This window comes from Palaemon carinicauda, chromosome 2 (assembly GCF_036898095.1).
Source record: "Palaemon carinicauda isolate YSFRI2023 chromosome 2, ASM3689809v2, whole genome shotgun sequence".
NCBI lineage: Eukaryota > Metazoa > Arthropoda > Malacostraca > Decapoda > Palaemonidae > Palaemon > Palaemon carinicauda.
The window spans coordinates 147,349,253-147,370,826 of NC_090726.1; the positions used below are offsets into that span (position 1 = coordinate 147,349,253).

At 36.9% G+C, this 21,574-nt stretch overlaps 1 protein-coding gene across 4 annotated transcripts in view; it reads left to right on the top strand.

Moving 5' to 3' along the window:
- Btk (tyrosine-protein kinase Btk29A) overlaps nt 1-21,574 on the top strand; it is a 739,841-nt gene that overhangs the window by 154,905 nt on the left and 563,362 nt on the right. For 3 of the 4 annotated variants that reach the window (XM_068358867.1, XM_068358885.1, XM_068358876.1), the window contains one exon: nt 10,522-10,717. In XM_068358867.1, coding sequence (XP_068214968.1) covers nt 10,522-10,717 — 196 coding nt within the window. Of the gene's footprint in view, nt 1-6,483; nt 6,527-10,521; nt 10,718-21,574 lie in introns of those variants that run through there. The other variant, XM_068358928.1, reaches the window with a different exon arrangement.

The window sequence follows — 21,574 nt, forward strand, 5'->3', positions numbered from 1 at the left end:
AAAAATATTTGAAAAAAAAAAGAAAGTTATAAAGTGCGTGTGTTTAGGGGACAAAAACTCGTGCACGTTAAAAGACGTGCGAGGTATCTATGGTCTATGTTCTGTCATTTTGTGCGTTTTATACTTATTTATATACATTACATTCATAAATCGCATTCATTCTTTTAATTACTGAATTGTGGATAAACATCCTACTCAATAAAATTTTCACAATATTAACCGCTTCATACATCTACGCAGAAGGATTGTCTGGGTTATATACAGTATATAATTCATATGTATGTGTATATATATATATGTATATATATATATATATATATATATATATATATATATATATATATATATATATATATATATATAAGGAAAGAGATGAAGCGCGTTTTCGTGTGTAGGTATGTGTATATGTATACAGTATTTATATACATACATTATATATATATATATATATATATATATATATATATATATATATATATATATATATATATATATATACACATACATACGTACATACATATATATACACACATACAGTACATACATATATATACACACAAACTACGTCATACATATTGTAACCATTTTGTGTATTTTGTTGTTGAAAAAAGAAACGGCTTCTGTTAACTTGTAACGTTTATTCCTTTTCTCTTACTCATGCTCTTGTATTTGTGCCTTTTTCGTATCTAGCTGTTTATCAATGGAAGGTAAACGTGTGGACTACTGGTGGATGGGTTAAACCTTCTTCGTGGCTGGTGCCGTGTGGCCATGCTGACTGTACAAACACCAATATTTAGAATTCACTCTAAAAAGAATTATCCACTGAGGTAATTTTTTGATGTCAGGATATCCGAAAACTTGCAAATATGAATAATTCTTATGATTTGGTTTTGGGTATGCAAAAATGAGCTAAAATTGTTCAGTGTAGATTTTATTCCAAAAACTTTTGCCTGTTCACTACGATGGACAATTATTTGATATTGAAATCTAAGGCTTGTGTATATATGACATATTTTGTCTGTTATCAGTTTTCCCTCCAGTGTCAGTACGATGAAAATTACTTTTAAGTCTGTGGCCTTGTGTTTAACTGTTGCCTTGGATCTTATTAAAATTCATAACACTTGCCTTCTTTAATGAGAAGCAGGACGGGAAAGGTAGTTCGTTTTGGTTAGGTTGTTGCCCAAGTCATATACAAAGAACGGGAAGCGATGGAACTTCGTTTTATAGATACCAAAGGGTAAAACGGTACCTGATGCATTGTTTATGAAGTTAGATGTGCTAGAAATTTAATTTACCTTTTTAAAAAGCTAATGGAAGTTGAATTTACGTTTTCCAAGGCTAGTAGAACTTAAATTTTCCTTTTTTAGGATATTATAACAAACTTTCCATTTGAAAGGCTAGTAGAGCTTAAATTTGTCTTTTTTTTTTTTTTTAAAGGCTAGTAGAACTTAATAAGCATTTTTTCAAGGATCGTAGAAGTTATATTTGGCTTTTCAAAGGCTAATTGAACTCAAATCTGCCTATTTTAAATGTTAGCAATATTTTTTTTCAACAGGTAGTTCATGTACAAATCAGGTTCACCTATGATAATTTATCAACTTCTTAGATAATCAGGGGTAAAACTCATGATAGAGATGTAATCGTCTATATTATTATTATTATTATTAGTATTATTATTATTATTACTTGCTAAGCTACAACCCTAGTTGGAAAAGTAGGATGCTATAAACCCAGGGGCCCCAACAGGGAAAATAGCCCAGTGAGGAACGGAAACTAGGAAAAATTAAATATTTTAAGAACAGTAACAACATTAAAATAAATATTTCCCATAAAAACTATAAAAACTTTAACAAAACAAGAGGAAGAGAAATTAGATAGAATAGTGTGCCCTAGTGTACCCTCAAGCAAGGGAATTCTAACCGAAGACAGTGGAGGACCATGGTACAGAGGCTATGGTACTACCCAAGACTAGAGAACAATGGTTTGGTTTTGGAGTGTTCTTCTATAAGAGCTGCTTACCGTAGCTAAAGAGTCTCTTCTACCCTTACCAAGAGGAAAGTAGCCACTGGTAATAACAGTGCAGTAGTTAACCCCTTGGGTGAGGAATTGTTTGGTAATCTCAGAGTTGTCAAGTGTAAGAGGACAGAGGAGAATATGTAAAGAATTGGCCAGACTATTCGGTGTATGTGTAGACAAAGGAAAAGTGAACTGTAACCAGAGAGAAGGATCCAATGAAATACTGTCTGGCCAGACAAAGGACCCCATAACTCACTAGCGGTAGTATTTCAACGGGTGGCTGGTGCCTTGATCAACCTAATACCTGGAAAAGGAAAGGAATACCGGAAGCGCATGAAGTACAAAATTCGAAATGTTATTTCCTTTGTAGAGAAAGTGCGCCACGGCCAGCTTACAAATAATCTCAGTCTATACAGGACACGCATGGGCTGTCGAAAAGCGGATGCCGGATATGCGCTTATAAATAGAAAAAGAAAAAATCTCTTTCGATACGGAGTATTGGTGTGCAAATTTCGAGCTTCATCGGGATTTTTTTTTTTTTTGCTTTGCTTTCAATACATTTCTTCCGCTATTTTTATATTTAGGTTGCTTTTTGCGACTTTTACCCCTATTCTCATTCGACGTATAGGGAAGGTTCCACCTGCCCTCCCATCTCTTCTGAGGGACTTGGATTCATCAAGCTAATGGATCTGTGTAGTCTTGAAGTTTGTTGTTTCATTGTTCGTGCATGGGATGCTAACCCCCAACCCGCAGCCCCCCCCCCCCCCATGCCATCACTCCCGTATTAAGCTCCCTCCTCTCATCCTTCAATATGGCCCCGAAGGGAAGGAGTATTTTGAAGGTCTGTTATCCATCGCTTGTCATATCATCATGCTCCTCTGGGCTGTTGTTGCTGCTTCCCTTCTCCATTTGCAATTATTTGTTGGACTGAAATTGTATTGGAATACATTTTCCTTCCCTTATTGGTTTTCTTCTCGATCACAATCTCTGTCGTCTTTGCTCTTATCTTTACTGATTGTTTTTCTTACCTATTGGTTACTCCCCTTCCTCAACCTTTCTTTGGTAATATGTCACCATTTTTTAATACCATATTTTTATAGTGCTTCCATGCATTTTAATTTGTTGTGGTGCTTCTCACCTTATTTCCGGTTTTTTTAGATATTTCATTTCAGATTTTTTTTTTCTTTTTTTTTTTTTACATTATCGTTTCAATTCTTTTCTAAGTTGTGTACTCCTGTTTTTATTTCTTAATACTCTTTCGCTATTCCTACTTCTGTACGCCTCGTCATTTTATTGTTCCTGATATCAATCTCTCTTATCTTTTATTATCGTAAATGCGAAACCCGTGAATTTTCCTCCATTCCTTGCTCCCTATACACCTTCAGCGAAATTGCGTCGTGTTCCATCTCGGCATCAATTGAAGGTGCAATGTGGGAGAGAGGTGTGTGACTTTGTTGTTCCCATGCTAGGAGAGAGAGAGAGAGAGAGAGAGAGAGAGAGAGAGAGAGAGAGAGAGAGAGAGAGAGAGAGAGAGAGAGAGAGAGAGAGAGTGTGTTTCAGCAATAATTCAAATAGAACATTATGCTTCTCATGGCGTACCGTAACGTTCTGGACAGTAACATAGTGAAGAGTTTTTATCATTTTCTCATGAGAAAAAGAACAAATCTGGCATGACTCCTCAGATCAATGTGGCACTGCAAGAAACCTAAGATAATGTGATAAGAATTGTATGAACTTATCTTTTTAGTAAAATGTACATGAACCTAAATGATTATGGATAATCAGAGTAAAGTATGGAATTCCACTTGTAGAGATGACTGGTATGGAGGGACTCGTCGAACTTTTTACCCTGGCATTCTGAACTTCCTCACAATAGCCACCTAGTTTTCAAGCATACAAAGATTCCTAGACAATAGCTAAGGCCTCTCACTAAGGAACTCTGTGGAACAGTACTATTGGTAATATCTGTAAATCAAGTGCTGTACGGGCAATGCCTTGAAGATATTCCCATACATGCTAACAGTACTATCCATATAAAGTCTTGTACAAAAGATAATTATGGTACCCAAAATATACGTACTGCATCATATTGAAAATTATAACAAAGCACCTTAAGGCGGCCATTAACCGTCAGGTATACTTGCACAAGCGGACTTATATGTTAATGGTATTCCTTACATGATTCTTTCGATGCTTTTGTCTATCTTTTCAGAGTACAGTGTTTGGAATATCAATAATTATCTTTAAGGTAAGAATAATACAACTAAGATATAGGAATGAAATTTGATCCCGCATGACCCGCTCAGAAATTCTATCAAAGTCTACAGTAGTACTATTACGCTGTTTAAAGTGAAATTGAAATCGAATTCACAACGCTGTTTTGGGAAAATAATTGTTTACATATTTAGGTAAAGCGATAAGTTTCACGACTATATAGTTGATGAAATGAAGCAAGTGTGCAGGAGAGAGAACAAATACCTGAGGGGAACCATATTAGGTAGGGAAATGTCCAGATGTAACGCCATCAGTTACACCATCAGATATTTGTTAAGAAAATCGGAACGAATCTACAACTTGAAGTAGAGGGGACTCTGTCTAATTGGGTTTCATACTAGTCGCTACCAAAGGGTTAGAAATGTTAACATGTAACTCAGTAAACAAGATTCCCAAAGTCCTTGAAAGAGGGTATCCTTACCCTACTACAGTTAGTAATGAAAGGTCAAAGGTAATGTTATAATAAATGGCACACATTGTTGCAGCACCAATTCGTTGCCTCGCGGCATTTGTTTTGCTATTGATTTTCAACCTGCTGTTTATGTTAAGCGGGGTTTACACGGGCGAGCAGCTCGTCGAGCCTGGCTCGACAACCCTGTGTTTGAATTGATGTTCGAGCGTGTAAACGGGCTATTTGGTTGTCGAGCGCGCTCGTCGAGCGGCTCGATGAAAGTCAGGCTCATCTTGACTTTTGTGGGCGGAGCTACATTGTTTGACGAACGGTGTGAACGTGTGAACGGGTGTCGAGCATCGAACCTCAGTTGTTATTCAAACCTGCTAGAGCAAAGAAATGCATAATTGCTGCCATTAATGAAAGTAAGAATGAGAAGGAAGTCGTACTTGATTTCATACATGCATATCGAGCTCATCCAGCTTTATGGAAAGTTAAATCAAAAGACTATTCCAATAAAGTAGCCAGAAACAAAGGAATAGCGGACACTCAGTCTTTCATGTGGAGTTATGGCCTTCCTCATAGTAATGAAAGGGCTCACACGATTCGGTAGATCAATGTACGTGTCTTCATCCATACGCAAATAATTGCGCCAGTCATCAGGCTCTAATTTTAAAGCAACAAGCAAGTTGGTATAAGAAAACTTCTCTCTTTTGATCTTTTTTTTTCCTTCTTAGTGCCACTGCTAAAGCAATGGCAATCAAATCGTCCTGGTCGAGAGACATGTTGACGTTGTTATAGCATGAGGCACACTGAGGCTCGATGTACTGTCTGAAAGCTCTTCGAGCCGTTCTACAAATAGGTTCGACAACGGGGCTCGACGAGCTGCTCGGCCGTGTAAACCCCGCTTTAGAGTAAGCCATTTTAGGGCACCTCTTGCGTTGTAAAATACCGTTCATATTTATAGATTTCATTGGATTATCTCTCTGAAGATGGGTACTTTATCATAGAAGTGAAACACAAATGAAAACTTCCATGGGGAAGGATCTGATCTCCCTAGTTAATTTGGATGAGGCTGAAAAAGTACTCTCTTCTAATGACCTCACTCGTCATATCTGTGAAGATCTTGGTTATCTTAAAATTCACTTTGTTTAAACAAAATAGAACTGACATCGGAATAGAACCTAGTAGAAGCGATCGGAGGGCAACAGAATAGTAGCAGTTGCTCTGTCCGAGGATGGAAGACACCAATTTAGAAGTGAAAAGGCCATAGAAACGAAAGTATAGCTAAAGAGATATGGGCATTAACCTTTTGCGGTTTTCTTGACTAGTGAATGTTATGTCATTTAATATCGCAAAATCATTGGGGGGTGGGGTAGTAGTTAATTTTGCCGTAACTTTATGTACTAGTGATCAGTATCAAGAGTTTTATATTAATGCTAAATATGGGAATGTTAGAGCAAGGAGATGATACGAATAACTCTAATTTGTTTGGCTCTGAAAAATGTTCATGTCTCTAAAACTCGCTGGCTTTCCGAATTTCAGAAAGCTTACGTGTACCGTCGGGTATAAGTTTGCGGTTGTTCAGCTTACTAATTACACATGAATAGAACTTATTGATAAATGGTTTCACGCACGTATTTATGTTTGTGTTTAATATCCTCACTGATTTATATATATATATTATATATATATATATATATATATATATATATATATATATATATATATATATATATATATATATATATATATTATGTATGTTTATTTTTTCAACAAAAAATGTTTCCTCAAACAGGGGGTGTCTCCAAGGAAAGAAACATCAGTCATGCCACAATCATCCTAGTAAGTGCTGCATCGGGGATGGACACCCTATGCAGTTAAACTTCTGTAATAGTAGTAGCTTCATCACATAGATCTTGAGCTTCATACACCTACACACAAGGCTAATCTGCAGCACGTCGAATACAGCACATGAATTGTGACATTTACTTCTGTCTTGCATGGCTCTCACGCTTTCACAATACATACTCAACCCTTTCTAGGCCTTCCACACTATCCATCTAACCCTTCCAGGCATTTCACACTATCTATCCAACTCTTTTGGGCCTTTCACAATACCTATCCAACAATTTCTAGGCCTTCTACACTATCTATCGAACCCTTTCCAGGCTTTCCACAATACCTATCCGGCCCTTTCTAGGCCTTTCACGGAACCTATCCAACCCTTTTAGGCCTTCCAACCTCTTAACACCTATTAATGATATACTCTTTCTCCCTAAACAATTGTCCATACACCCCACATTACTGAGCAGTCATTTCACTGATGCTAACATATTTATTACGTCTCTGTATCCCCTACAAATTTATTTTACATCACATTACCATAGAAATAGTTCATTGGACTAGTTTTTTTTTTCTAATATCCATACTTTCCTGCCAAAAAGGAGAGTTGGCTCAACAATTCTTTCGTACTTCAATACTTTGGTTTCCATAGACAATTCATGTATCTTGTTAATCTGTCATACAATTTCTGCAGGCTTACTTTTTCAGTTTATTCTAACTCATTTACCTTAGCTTGTCATTATCGGTCATGTTTAATCCTAGATACTCTATGAAACAATTTCAATTCTTCCACTATCCATATTAACATTCATTACTCCATCTTTCTGGTTTCCATTTACACTCAATGCATTGCTTTGGCATACATTTCCTTGCACTTTTCTCATCATACAAAAACTTACATAATTTTGCCCAGTTCTTCATCTCCCTAATTTTTTCCCCTTCTACTCTCTTCTTCTTTTTCCAAAAAAAAAAACAAGAAAAAAAAAAACAAAAAAACTCCCTGCTTACCCTATAAACCCTTTATGCAATTTTGAAGATTCTCCATTTAGTTTTTCTACCCCTGTTACTTAAGTCAGCCCACAATTCCTCCATATCTTTTCCTTATATGCTCTTTATACTTTTTTCGTATCCAACTCACTTTCCTTATTACATTTACAGCTACATTTCCACAATTTCTCTCCAACTTGTATCTACCTTAACTCTTGTTTCAACCAAATAAAGATGTATGTACTTCCAGCCACCCCTCTTCTCACCATTATTCCCTTCAAATTACTCTTCTGTCAACTATATATTAGCATATAGACTAGAAAACACTTTTACCAGACTTTTTCTCACGATTACTTTTCCAACAGTCAAACATTTCCTCTTTCCAGACACAATTCTACAATTGGTAATATATATATATATATATATATATATATATATATATATATATATATATATATATATATATGTGTGTGTGTGTGTGTGTGTGTGTGTGTGTGTGTGCATTATATGTATGTGTGTGTGTCGTAAGATATTACTATAATTACAATATACAGAAACTTATAACCAACAGTGATTGACAAATATTTTCCAAACTAATGATTTTGCGACGGTAAGTCAGCTCTTGAAAGAACTAAAGGTTGTGATGAAACACAGAATATTACGTTTATAGAGAAACCGTTTTTTATTTTTTTTTCATACGCACTTGAACTTCATACAATAGCATTCACCTGTATTTTGTCCGTTATTTCGTTTGTGCTACCTCGCGTGTTACTAGCCTTTGATGACTGGCTGTTGTCACGGTCTTTAGTGTTGGTTAAAGCACATTAGAAAACTGTTAGTCTGTATATATTTCTTTTATAATTATTTTTTTTTCAGATCTGCAGACGTGGATGAGGGATTGTTTGATTTTAGTTATTGATTATTAGTTATTCGATATCGCACTTTTTAACTTTCTCCGTCTGTCCATAATTATTCGTCATTGTATTTTCCTCCGTCTGTCTATGATATGATTATTCCACGTTACATTTTCTCACTTCCTGCGTCTGTCCATAATTATTCGTCATTGTATTTTCCTGCGTCTATCTATGATTATTTGTCATTGTATTTTTTCACTTCCTGCGTCTGTCCATAATTATTCGTCATTGTATTTTCCTGCGTCTGTCTATGATTATTTGTCATTGTATTTTTTCACTTCCTGCATCTGTCCATAATTATTCGTCATTGTATTTTCCTGTGTCTATCTATGATTATTTGTCATTGTATTTTTTCACTTCCTGCGTCTGTCCATAATTATTCGTCATTGTATTTTCCTGCGTCTATCTATGATTATTTGTCATTGTATTTTTTCACTTCCTGCGTCTGTCCATAATTATTCGTCATTGTATTTTCCTGCGTCTGTCTATGATTGTCATTGTATTTTTTCACTTCTTGCGTCTGTCCATAATTATTCGTCTTTATATTTTCCTGCGTCTGTCTATGATTATTTGTCATTGTATTTTTTCACTTCCTGCGTCTGTCCATAAATATTCGTCATTGTATTTTCCTGCGTCTGTCTATGATTATTTGACATTGTATTTTTTTCACTTCATGCATATGTCCATAATTATTCGTCATTGTATTTTTCTGCGTCTATGATTATATGTCATTGTATTTTTTCACTTCCAGCGTCAGTCCATATTTATTCGTCATTGTATTTTCCCGTGTCTGTCTATGATTATTTATCATTGTATTTTTTCACTTCCTGGGTCTCTATATTTATTCGTCATTGTGTTTTCCTGCGTTTGCCCATAATTATTCGTCATTGTATTTTCCTGCGTCTGTCTATGATTATTTATCATTGTATTTTTTCACTTCCTGGGTCTGTCCATAATTATTCGTCATTGTATTTTCCTGCGTCTGTCTATGATTATTTATCATTGCATTTTTTCACTTCCTGGGTCTGTCCATAATTATTCGTCATTGTATTTTCCTGCGTCTGTCTATGATTATTTGTCATCGTATTTTTTCACTTCCTGCGTCTGTCCATAATTATTCATCATTGTATTTTCCTGCATCTGTCAATAATTATTTGTCATTGTATTTTCCTGCGTCTGTCTATGATTGTTTATCTTTGTATTTTTTCACTTCCAGCGTCAGTCCATAATTATTCGTCATTGTGTTTTCCTGCGTCTGTCCACAATTATTCGTCATTGTATTTTCCCAAGTCTGTACATAATTATTCGTCATAGTATTTTCCTGCATCTATCTATGATTATTTATCATTGCATTTTTTCACTTCCTGCGTCTGTCCATATTTATTCATCATTGTATTTTCCTGTGTCGGTCCAATATTATTCGTCATTACATTTTTTTCACTTCCTGCGTATGTCAATAATTATTTGTCATTGTATTTTCCTGCGTCTGTCCCTGATTATTTGTCATTGTATTTTTTCACTTCCTGCGTCTGTCCATGATTATTCGTCATTGTATTTTCCTGTCTGTCCATGATTATTTGTCAATGTATTTTTTCACTCGCTGCGTCTGTCCATGATTATTCGTCACTGTATTTTCCTGTGTATGTCCATGAGAATTTGTCAATGTGTTTTTTCACTCGCTGTGTCTGTCCTTAATTATTCGTTATTGTATTTTCCTGCGTCTGTCTATGATTATTTGACATTGTATTTTTTCACTTCCTGCCTCTGTCCATAATTATTTGTCATTGTATTTTCTTGCGTCTGGGTATGATTGATTATCATTGTATTTTTTCACTTCCTGCGTCTATCCATGATTATTCATCATTGTATTTTCCTGTGTCTATACATGATTATTCGTCATTATACTGTATTTTTTAACTTACTGTGTGTCTACATAATTATTTGACATTGTATTTTTTAACTTCCTGCGTCTGTCCATGATTATTCATAATTTTTTTTTTTTTTTATTTCAGAGGTAGGTTAAAGGAGAAGGTGGCGTTTTCATCCGTATTTGTTAATGATAATTTATATACCATCTTTTGCTTTATTTTGCAGAGTGGTAGACGAAAAGAGCGAGGCCGTGTGAAGCTCTCTGAAGTAGTAGCTGTAGAGTGTGTCGACACGGAGGTCTTCCACCGCGATTGGGTCTTCCAGCTTTGTTACAGCTCGGAGGAGAACGAGCAGATTGTCTTGTACATCGCCGCTGCTACCTCACAGGAACGCGATCAGTGGCTGGACCACTTACGTAGATGTAAGTTTATGCCTCCACTTTACATGCTAATTGGACATTTGGTTAAGCCCTTGTAGACCTTTTTTTACTGAAAAATTTGCCGTGGATTTTTTTTAATCTTTAAGCAGTCCCAAAGGTTCTGACAAGCGGTGGAATTAATTTTTTTTCAGAGATATCATTAAGTAAAAAGAGGATTTATAGTTTTTAGAAATTTAGATCATGCTTTGAACTCTAATTGAAAGAGTCCATACGATCAGAGTTGTGTATTCTTTATGTCTTTCACATTTGCTGTTAGCTAAAGGGTCATGAATTGTGAAATATGCTGTAATGGAAATATCAGTGTAATGCAATAGGGGGATACCTTGAAAAAATTAATTACTGAATTAGTTTTAATATGAGTATAGATGAGTAATTTGTGTGAATTTTATATCACTGCAAAACATTTTACACCACTAAAAGTACGTACGAAGATTTTTTTATTGTGGTTTTATCCTAAAGTCATCTGGACAAGCCTGATAACAAATTTGGCCAGGCCACTTGGGGTCATTCGTATCTATTGCTTGGATACTGTTTTATTGTGGGATCATACACATATCCTACAATGTCATCAAACCCTTTCCCTATCTAGCTGTTACTTCTGATAAAAATCTACTCAACGGTCATTTTCGTATTCCCAATTAACTGCTGAATCGTCTTTGAGTCCCCTTGTAATAGAAAACTCCCAAAAAGTTAGCTACTTCGTACCAGAAGGCCCATCAGTAGTCAGGTGAAACCTCTAAAGCATTCTGATTGAGAGTTTTACACGGACTCTCCAGCTTCCTTGATCGCGAGCGTTTTCCTTTCCGATTTACCTGTCATGTCATGAATTCATCCCTGTTTACGTCTTCTAATCTTCCTTCCTCTTAACGTAAGCCTATCGTTGTCCATTCTCTCCACGTAACCAAACTATCTTACAACAGTACACTATTGCATCCTATCACATACGCAAGCCATTTTATTCATACATGGCTCCACATTTATCCATATTTCAATTCCAGAAAGGAAAGTAAACGAAACAGCTTCTTCCTACTCCTGTAACTTGACTTCCTTCAACTACCGAAGTCTTTACCTAATCGTTTTCACGGTCCTGCTACCTTTCTTGTTTCACCTATTTTGCAACTGACAGCTTCTCTCATCTTGACATCATCTGTCATAGGTAATTCCAGATATTCCACCTTCAACTTCGTTGATCTATCTTCATGGTTTCCATTTACCCTCATAACCGTACTCTTCCTCACAGTTACTCCCAACTTTCTTCTTTTGCGAGCACTTTCAAACTTTTTAAGTAGTTTTGCAGTTTTTATTTTCATCTTCAATCTGTAAATGTCAACCATTCCGCACTCCATTCACTATTCCTTTTCTCATCATGCAACTTCGTACCGACATTTGTTATGTTGAAAACACGAGCTTATGTTTTGAGAAGGACGTTTGATTTTTCCATTGCCCTACACAATTTTTTGCCCTTTGTTGATGAAAATAGTGTTGGTGAAAATAGCTAAAAAAGGAGACCCGACTGATTGCAATAAATACAGAGACATAACACTTACGTCAGTTGTTATGAAAATATATAGTACAGTATGCTTATTCTCAAGAGACTGGAAAGAAAGATTGATGAAAAGCTGAGAGATTAACAAGCAGGATTTAGAAAAGGTAGAAGTTGCACTGACCAAGTTTTCATTTTGGGATGTTGTACAGTAATGCGTAGAATATAGAAATCCCCTTTTGATGGTATTTGTGGACTATGAAAAAGCCTTCGATAGTGTGCACCGACCAATTTTGTGGAGAGTCCTGCGTTGTTATGGAATTCCTCTTAAATATGTAAATTTGATCAAGTCGGTTCATGAGCATAGCAAGTGCAAAGTTAATATTAATGGAATCTTATCAAGTGAGTTTCCAGTGAACAGCGGAGTACTCCAAGGGAATGTGTTGTCACCTATGTGTTGTTTATCCTACTCATGGACTTTGTAATGTGTGGTACAGTCAGAGGTGGCGGAGAAGGATTGGACTGGATTGGTGACAGGAATTTAGCAGACCTAGAGTATGCTGATGATGCTGTCCTTGTTAGCAGAACACCACAGGATTTGCAATGCTTGATTACCAGAATGCATGAAATATCACACGAGGTTGGGCTGAAGATAAATAGAAGAAAGAAAGGATGAGAACGGAGTAAGCAATGGAAGATGAAATATTGCAAGGAAAAGGGATTAACGAGGTAGAATCATTTAAGTATTTAGGAACTATGATCTCCAATACAGGGTCTTTAGAATTAGAGTTTAGTGAAAGATTGAAAAAAAAGAAAATCAGACAATGGGCGGTATTCATAAAGAAAAGGATATGCATATACTTGCAAAATATGAAGGAAATCCTTCTACTTGTATTCATAAACATTTCAAGCAAAAGCTTCTACTTTTAGAGCAAAAGCATATCCTTATAATCACATAAAAGTAAATGGTTATACATAAAGAAGACCCTTTACTTCATATAAAGAGCATATGCTTCGAAAAAGCTGAGTCTGTTCTGTAGCAGACTGCAGTTCGAAGAGAAAGTTTGTTCTGTCCGATTCTCAGCACGATGGCAGATTTTATGGATGTGAGGCATGTTAAACAATACATGACCCGTTTACCCACACTTGATCGTGATTTCAAGATGTTATTCCGTTTTGAAGAACAAAATGTACAGTGGCTTGCGGACAGATATCTTGTCCACACCTGGAATCTCGATGAAATATCAAGGAAGCCATAACTTGGTGATATGCATTTTACATTTGCTTTTACATGTATAAACAGTTGGGAGAATACGAAGGCTGCTGTATTTAGAGATGTATGTATGTACAAATAGTATATATGTATGTATGTATGTGTGTATGTGTATGTGTATATATGTGTGTGTGTGTGTGTACAGTACATGCAAATATACTGTATTCATATAATAAATAAATATAGTATATATATATATATATATATATATATATATATATGTGTGTGTGTGTGTGTGTTTGCATATATTATATATATGTATATGTATGTATATATATGTCTGTGTATATGTATGTATATATATGCATCGTGTAAATATACATATATACACAGAATATTCATATACTGCAAAAGCTTATATACATGCATGTATATACACATATATAAACTATATATATATATATATATATATATATATATATATATATATATATATATATATCGATTCGTACCAGAAATAGATTGTTCTAAATCCCAAACCTGAAATAATTTTGCTGAAATCAACTATTTCAATTCGGTTTGCTTTAAACCTCAATTACCCTTCGCCCTTTGTCCGGGTATCTTAAAGTTTCCTTCAAACTGCAAAGTTGGGCGTTTAGCGTCTTCAAAACTTTGCAACTCAAATCCATAAATCAAATCACGTAGTTTATTATTATTATTATTATTATTATTATTATTATTATTTCATTATCATTATTATTATTGTTGTTGTTGATGTTATAAAACAAGAATGGAATTTTTTGCGATTCCTAAAAGAATTCGGAAGAAAATCTTCTCGGATTTCCAAATGGCTTCAGAAGAAATATCCATAGACTTAGCATGGAATTCTGAATGCCTCCAGAACGGAATCTCAGAACGGTTTCGAAAGAAAACTTTCCTGAATTTCCAAAAGTCTTCAAAGGACATAGCTGTATACTTAACATGGATTTCTGAATGACTCCAGAACTGAAATTTCCAGGAGCAGTCCTGAACAACTCCTCCCCGAGCTTCAAATGACTTCTGAAGACCTGATCTTCATTTTTTCAAACGTAGCCTGCAATACCTCACATGATCTGTATGTAGCTGGCGAAATCTAACCAAGGAATTGCGCGTCAATAGGAGTAAGAGGAAATGAATTGATGACTGGGAGAAGGATTTCACTTAACTCACAGAGATCGCGTTTTGGCGGAATAGGAAGCTGCCGGTAAGAATTATGTGTTACGTCTTCGGAACACCATCAACTACAGATGGTTTTGGTTGCTGCCGATGTTGCCGACCGTTCGTTTTATATTGCCCGACCTATAGAAAGACACGGGATCTTCCGTTGGCAGCTGAGCTTTGAAGATCATAATGTATGCGCCTTGAAGGATCCTTTGCTTGGGCTTTTGCGACGATGTCTTATTAAAGGAGACTTGGAAAAAGTACGAGGCTTTGTATCGGTGCAAAAACGGATTGCGGGGAATGAAGATGGAGGCAGAATGGTTCAACTGAACGGTGAGTGACGTGTAGTTCTTCAACAGGATTGTCCCAAAATTCGCCATTGAAGTAAGGACATATCCAGACGACATTGGTAAATATATGATGTTGCTCGTCATTTACTTTGGCATGATAGTGTATGCGGAGAAATCGATAGTATTCATCTCTTTACTCATTGCCCAGATAGGTAAAGAATAAATGCCTTCGATTTCCCTGAGGAATCTGACAAAGTGAGGACTCGCGGCACTGAAATCTCGAAAGAAACAGATAATCTAATGAAAGAAGATCTTGAAAACTAGAAGACAGGAGAGAACAGCGAAGAGGATCTCTAATGCCAGAGGTAAGACACCTAAAAATAGAGAGCCTCTAATGCTAGAAGTAAGGCACCTCTAAATATAGATCGAAGACACTCTAATGCTAAAAGTATGGAACTTTGAAATATATGTCAAAGAACTTCTAATGCTAGAAGGTTGGGAGCTAAAGAGAGAGGTCAAAGAACTTCTAACGTTAGAGGTGTGGGAGCTATAAAGAGAGGTCAAAGAACTTCTAATGCTTGATTTAAGGGAGCTGAAAAGAGGTCAAAGTACTTATAATGCTACAGGTGTGGGAGCTAAAAAGAAGTCAAAGAACTGCTAATGCTAGAGGTTTGGGAGCTAAAAAGAGGTCAAAGAACTTCTAATGCCAGAGGTGTGGGAGCTAAAAAGAAGTCAAAGAACTTCTAATGCTAGAGGTGTGGGAGCTAAAAAGAGGTCAAAGAACTTCTAATGCTAGAGTTGTGGGAGCTAAAAAGAGGTCAAAGAACTTCTAATGCTAGAGGTGTGGGAGCTAAAAGGAGGTCAAAGAACTTCTAATGCTAGAGGTGTGGGAGCTAAAAAGAGGTCAAAGAACATCTAATGCTAGAGGTGTGGGAGCTAAAAAGAGGTCAAAGAACTTCTAATGCTAGAGGTGTGGGAGCTAAAAAGAGGTCAAAGAACTTCTAATGCTAGAGGTGTGGGAGCTAAAAAGAGGTCAAAGAACTTCTGATGCAAGGGGTGTGGGAGCTAAAAAGAGGTCAAAGAACTTCTAATGCAAGGGATGTGGGAGCTAAAAAGAGGTCAAAGAACTTCTAATGCAAAGGGTGGGGGAGCTAAAAAGAGGTCAAAGAACTTCTAATGCAAGGGGTGTGGGAGCTAAAAAGAGGTCAAAGAACTTCTAATGCAAGGGGTGTGGGAGCTAAAAAGAGGTCAAAGAACTTCTAATGCAAGGGGTGTGGGAGCTAAAAAGAGGTCAAAGAACTTTTAATGCAAGGGATGGGGGAGCTAAAAAGAGGTCAAAGAACTTCTAATGCAAAGGGTGGGATAGCTAAAAAGAGGTCAAAGAACTTCTAATGCAAGGGGTGGGGGAGCTAAAAAGAGGTCAAAGAACTTCTAATGCAACGGGTGTGGGAGCTAAAAAGAGGTCAAAGAACTTCTAATGCAAGGGGTGGAGGAGCTAAAAAGAGGTCAAAGAACTTCTAATGCAAGGGGTGTGGGAGCTAAAAAGAGGTAAAAGAACTTCTAATGCAAGGGGTGTGGGAGCTAACAAGAGGTCAAAGAACTTCTAATGCAAGGGGTGTGGGAGCTAAAAGGAGGTCAAAGAACTTCTAATGCTAAAGGTGTGGGAGCTAAAAAGAGGTCAAAGAACTTCTAATGTTAGAGGTGTGGGAGCTATAAAGAGGGGTCAAAGAACTTCTAATGCTTGATTTAAGGGAGCTGAAAAGAGGTCCAAGAACTTATAATGCTACAGGTGTGGGAGCTAAAAAGAAGTCAAAGAACTTCTAATGCTAGAGGTGTGGGAGCTAAAAAGAGGTCAAAGAACTTCTAATGCCAGAGGTGTGGGAGCTAAAAAGAAGTCAAAGAACTTCTAATGCTAAAGGCGTGGGAGCTAAAAAGAGGTCAAAGAACTTCTAATGCTAGAGTTGTGGGCGCTAAAAAGAGGTCAAAGAACTTCTAATGCTAGAGGTGTGGGAGCTAAAAAGAGGTCAAAGAACTTCTAATGCTAGAGGTGTGGGAGCTAAAAGGAGGTCAAAGAACTTCTAATGCTAGAGGTGTGGGAGCTAAAAAGAGGTCAAAGAACTTCTAATGCTAGAGGTGTGGGAGCTAAAAAGAGGTCAAAGAACTTCTAATGCCAGAGGTGTGGGAGCTAAAAAGAGGTCAAAGAACTTCTAATGCTAGAGGTGTGGCAGCTAAAAAGAGGTCAAAGAACTTCTGATGCAAGGGGTGTGGGAGCTAAAAAGAGGTCAAAGAACTTCTAATGCAAGGGGTGGGGGAGCTAAAAAGAGGTCAAAGAACTTCTAATGCAAGGGGTGTGGGAGCTAAAAAGAGGTCAAAGAACTTCTAATGCAAGGGGTGTGGGAGCTAAAAAGAGGTCAAAGAACTTCTAATGCAAGGGGTGGGGAAGCTAAAAAGAGGTCAAAGAACTTCTAATGCAAGGGGTGTGGGAGCTAAAAAGAGGTCAAAGAACTTCTAATGCAAGGGGTGTGGGAGCTAAAAAGAGGTCAAAGAACTTCTAATGCTAGAGGTGTGGGAGCTAAAAAGAGGTCAAAGAACTTCTAATGTAACGGGTGTGGGAGCTAAAAAGAGGTCAAAGAACTTCTAATGCAAGGGATGTGGGAGCTAAAAAGAGGTCAAAGAACTTCTAATGCAAAGGGTGGGGTAGCTAAAAAGAGGTCAAAGAACTTCTAATGCTAGAGGTGTGGGAGCTAAAAAGAGGTCAAAGAACTTCTGATGCAAGGGGTGTGGGAGCTAAAAAGAGGTCAAAGATCTTCTAATGCAAGGGGTGTGGGAGCTAAAAAGAGGTCAAAGAACTTCTAATGCAAGGGATGTGGGTGCTAAAAAGAGGTCAAAGAACTTCTAATGCAAAGGGTGGGGTAGCTAAAAAGAGGTCAAAGAACTTCTAATGCAAGGGGTGGGGGAGCTAAAAAGAGGTCAAAGAACTTCTAATGTAACGGGTGTGGGAGCTAAAAAGAGGTCAAAGAACTTCTAATGCAAGGGGTGGGGGAGCTAAAAAGAGGTCAAAGAACTTCTAATGCAAGGGGTGTGGGAGCTAAAAAGAGGTAAAAGAACTTCTAATGCAATGGGTGTGGGAGCTAACAAGAGGTCAAAGAACTTCTAATGCAAGGGGTGGGGGAGCTAAAAAGAGGTCAAAGAACTTCTAATGTAACGGGTGTGGGAGCTAAAAAGAGGTCAAAGAACTTCTAATGTTAGAGGTGTGGGAGCTATAAAGAGAGGTCAAAGAACTTCTAATGCTTGATTTAAGGGAGCTGAAAAGAGGTCAAAGAACTTCTAATGCTAGAGGTGTGGGAGCTAAAAAGAAGTCAAAGAACTTCTAATGCTAGAGGTGTGGCAGCTAAAAAGAGGTCAAAGAACTTCTAATGCCAGAGGTGTGGGAGCTAAAAAGAAGTCAAAGAACTTCTAATGCTAGAGGTGTGGGAGCTAAAAAGAGGTCAAAGAACTTCTAATGCTAGAGTTGTGGGAGCTAAAAATAGGCCAAAGAACTTCTAATGCTAGAGGTGTGGGAGCTAAAAAGAGGTCAAAGAACTTCTAATGCTAGAGGTGTGGGAGCTAAAAGGAGGTCAAAGAACTTCTAATGCTAGAGGTGTGGGAGCTAAAAAGAGGTCAAAGAACTTCTAATGCTAGAGGTTTGGGAGCTAAAAAGAGGTCAAAGAACTTCTAATGCCAGAGGTGTGGGAGCTAAAAAGAGGTCAAAGAACTTCTAATGCTAGAGGTGTGGCAGCTAAAAAGTGGTCAAAGAACTTCTGATGCAAGGGGTGTGGGAGCTAAAAAGAGGTCAAAGAACTTCTAATGCAAGGGGTGGGGGAGCTAAAAAGAGGTCAAAGAACTTCTAATGCAAGGGGTGTGGGAGCTAAAAAGAGGTCAAAGAACTTCTAATGCAAGGGGTGTGGGAGCTAAAAAGAGGTCAAAGAACTTCTAATGCAAGGGGTGGGGAAGCTAAAAAGAGGTCAAAGAACTTCTAATGCAAGGGGTGTGGGAGCTAAAAAGAGGTCAAAGAACTTCTAATGCAAGGGGTGTGGGAGCTAAAAAGAGGTCAAAGAACTTCTAATGCAAGGGGTGGGGGAGCTAAAAAGAGGTCAAAGAACTTCTAATGCAAGGGGTGGGGGATAGATGTCGCCAGCGAGGCTTTGGGTGAAGGCGCTGTGGCGTCTGTGTTCTTTCTGATGCGTAAACTTAATTAAATACAAGTAAAAACAGGGCATTAAATAGGTATTATAAATACTAAACTCTTTCTTATCTTGACAGCACAAATGAAATCTTACAAGTTCCAACATGTAACTAAGCGCTCCTGAAACATGAGTCAACCTTTTACTTCTGCTTGGAGGATATCCTCGTAAGTAAAAGGTAATCATTATGAATATGGAAAGAAAGATTTGCTTATACTTCTACCTTTTGCTTCAGAGAATTACCTTGTACTTCTACCTTATGCTTACAAGGATATCCTTCATTTTTATGAATACCTCCCAATGGCTAGGTTACGTTAAATTTGGAAACCAAATCCCCTAAAATTGTATATAGAAATCAGAAATATATCAGTTTAGTGAGATCGGTATAATTCTATGGACATGAGTCGTGGTATGACAATGAAACATTATCCAGTAGATTTAGTAGATATGAGAATAAAGCCCTCAGAAGGATATTGGGAGTTAAATGGCAGGACAGGATTAGAAATGAAATTATAAGAGAGATTACTCGAGTACCATATATGGATGAGATCATGATGAGGGGTAGATAGAGATGGGTTGGGCATGCTCTTCACACTCCCAAAGAGTGATAAGTTCACCAAACGTTTAATTGGGCTCCACAAGGCACTAGAAGAATTGGGAGACCCAGGCCTACATGACTAAGGACTATAAAGCGCGAAATAGGAGATGATGAAAGGAGAAGTATTGAATTAAAAGCTCAAGACAGAGACGACGGGCGAAATCTAACCGAGGCCCTTTGCGTCAATAGGCGTAGGAGGAGATGATGATTATGATGATTTTGATAAAGAAATCAGTTCGGCCTTCTCATTAAATTATTATTTAGTGCTAGTAAATACCCTTATCACTCTTACTCTACAGATGTTCGTAGATTATAGAAAAATAGCACCCCCTTATTTCGAGCCAGATTTTACCTTTGATTACTCGCTTTACTATCTAAATATTCTAACTCATGAATTGTTTCCATCACAAAGCGTAAATTTGTTCTTAACACCGTATCTTTTTCTTTTATTTTCAACTTCCTCCTCAATACCTCTTTATTACAATAATATACTTTTTAGGTCCGCATACATCACAGCTTTTATCCTTTTCTTTAAAACTTATCTCTTCTTACTTTGACAGTCTTTTTTTATTATGTGTAATTTACTCAACCAAAGACCTACCAATCACCTTACTGGTATACGAAGTAAGTTGTGCACTAGGTTGGTTTGTTAGACACGAAAGCTTAGATTATTATTATTATCATTATTATTATTATTATTACTAGCTAAGCTACAACCCTAGTTAGAAAGGCTGAATGCTATAAGCCCAAGAGCTCCAACAGGGGTAAGTAGCTCAGTGAGGAAATGGAATAAGGAAAATAACTGCAAGAGAAGTAATGAGCAATTAAAATGAAATATTTTAAGAACAGTAACAACATTAAAGTAAATATTTCATAAACTATACAAACTTAAAAAACCAAGAGGAAGAGAAGTATGATGGAATAGTGTACACTGAAGCAAGAGAACTCTACCCCAAGACAGTGAAATACCATGGTACAGAGGCTATGACATTACCCAAGACTAGAGAATAATGGTTTGATTTTGGAGTGTACCTCTCCTAGAAGAGCTGCTCACCATGCCTAAAAGAATCTCTTGTACCCTTACCAAAAGGAATGAACTGTTGAGAGAGAGAGAGAGAGAGAGAGAGAGAGAGAGAGAGAGAGAGAGAGAGAGAGAGATCCAATGTAGTACTGTATGACCAGTCAAAGGATCCAATGATTCTCTATTCTAACGGTAGTATCTCAACCGGTGGCTGGTGCCCTGGCTGATCTACCATCTATATATATATATATATATATATATATATATATATATATATATATATATATATATATATATATATATATATATATCATATGTGTATATATTTATGTATGTGTTCATATGCAAATATGTGTAAATTATTATTATGTGTTATACGTTCTTTGCACTTTAGATTATGGTCAGTTTTCACTCGTGTAACATTAAGATTTTTTAATTGAATATTGAAAAAGGATGTTTTTTTTTATTGCTTTTTTTGTTTTTTCTTTGCTAGCACATACACTAAATAATCTGACATATTCCTCATACATTATATTATTCTCTCATAAATTGTTAACAGAAAGCAATCTCCCTCAGGTGAGTTGATACTGTGACTGTACTTTAGTACCCATTTGGTTACAATGATAGAGTAGTAGGACACTCGAAAATCAAACCAATGTTCTCTAGTATTATGAAAGTGCCATAGCCTCTATAGTCCAATGGTGCACAACCGGCGGCCCGCGGGCCGCATGCGGCCCCCAGTGAAGCACATGGCGGCCCTCGAAGTTATCATAGAAAACACAATATATCACTCTCTGTACAGTAAAAGAAA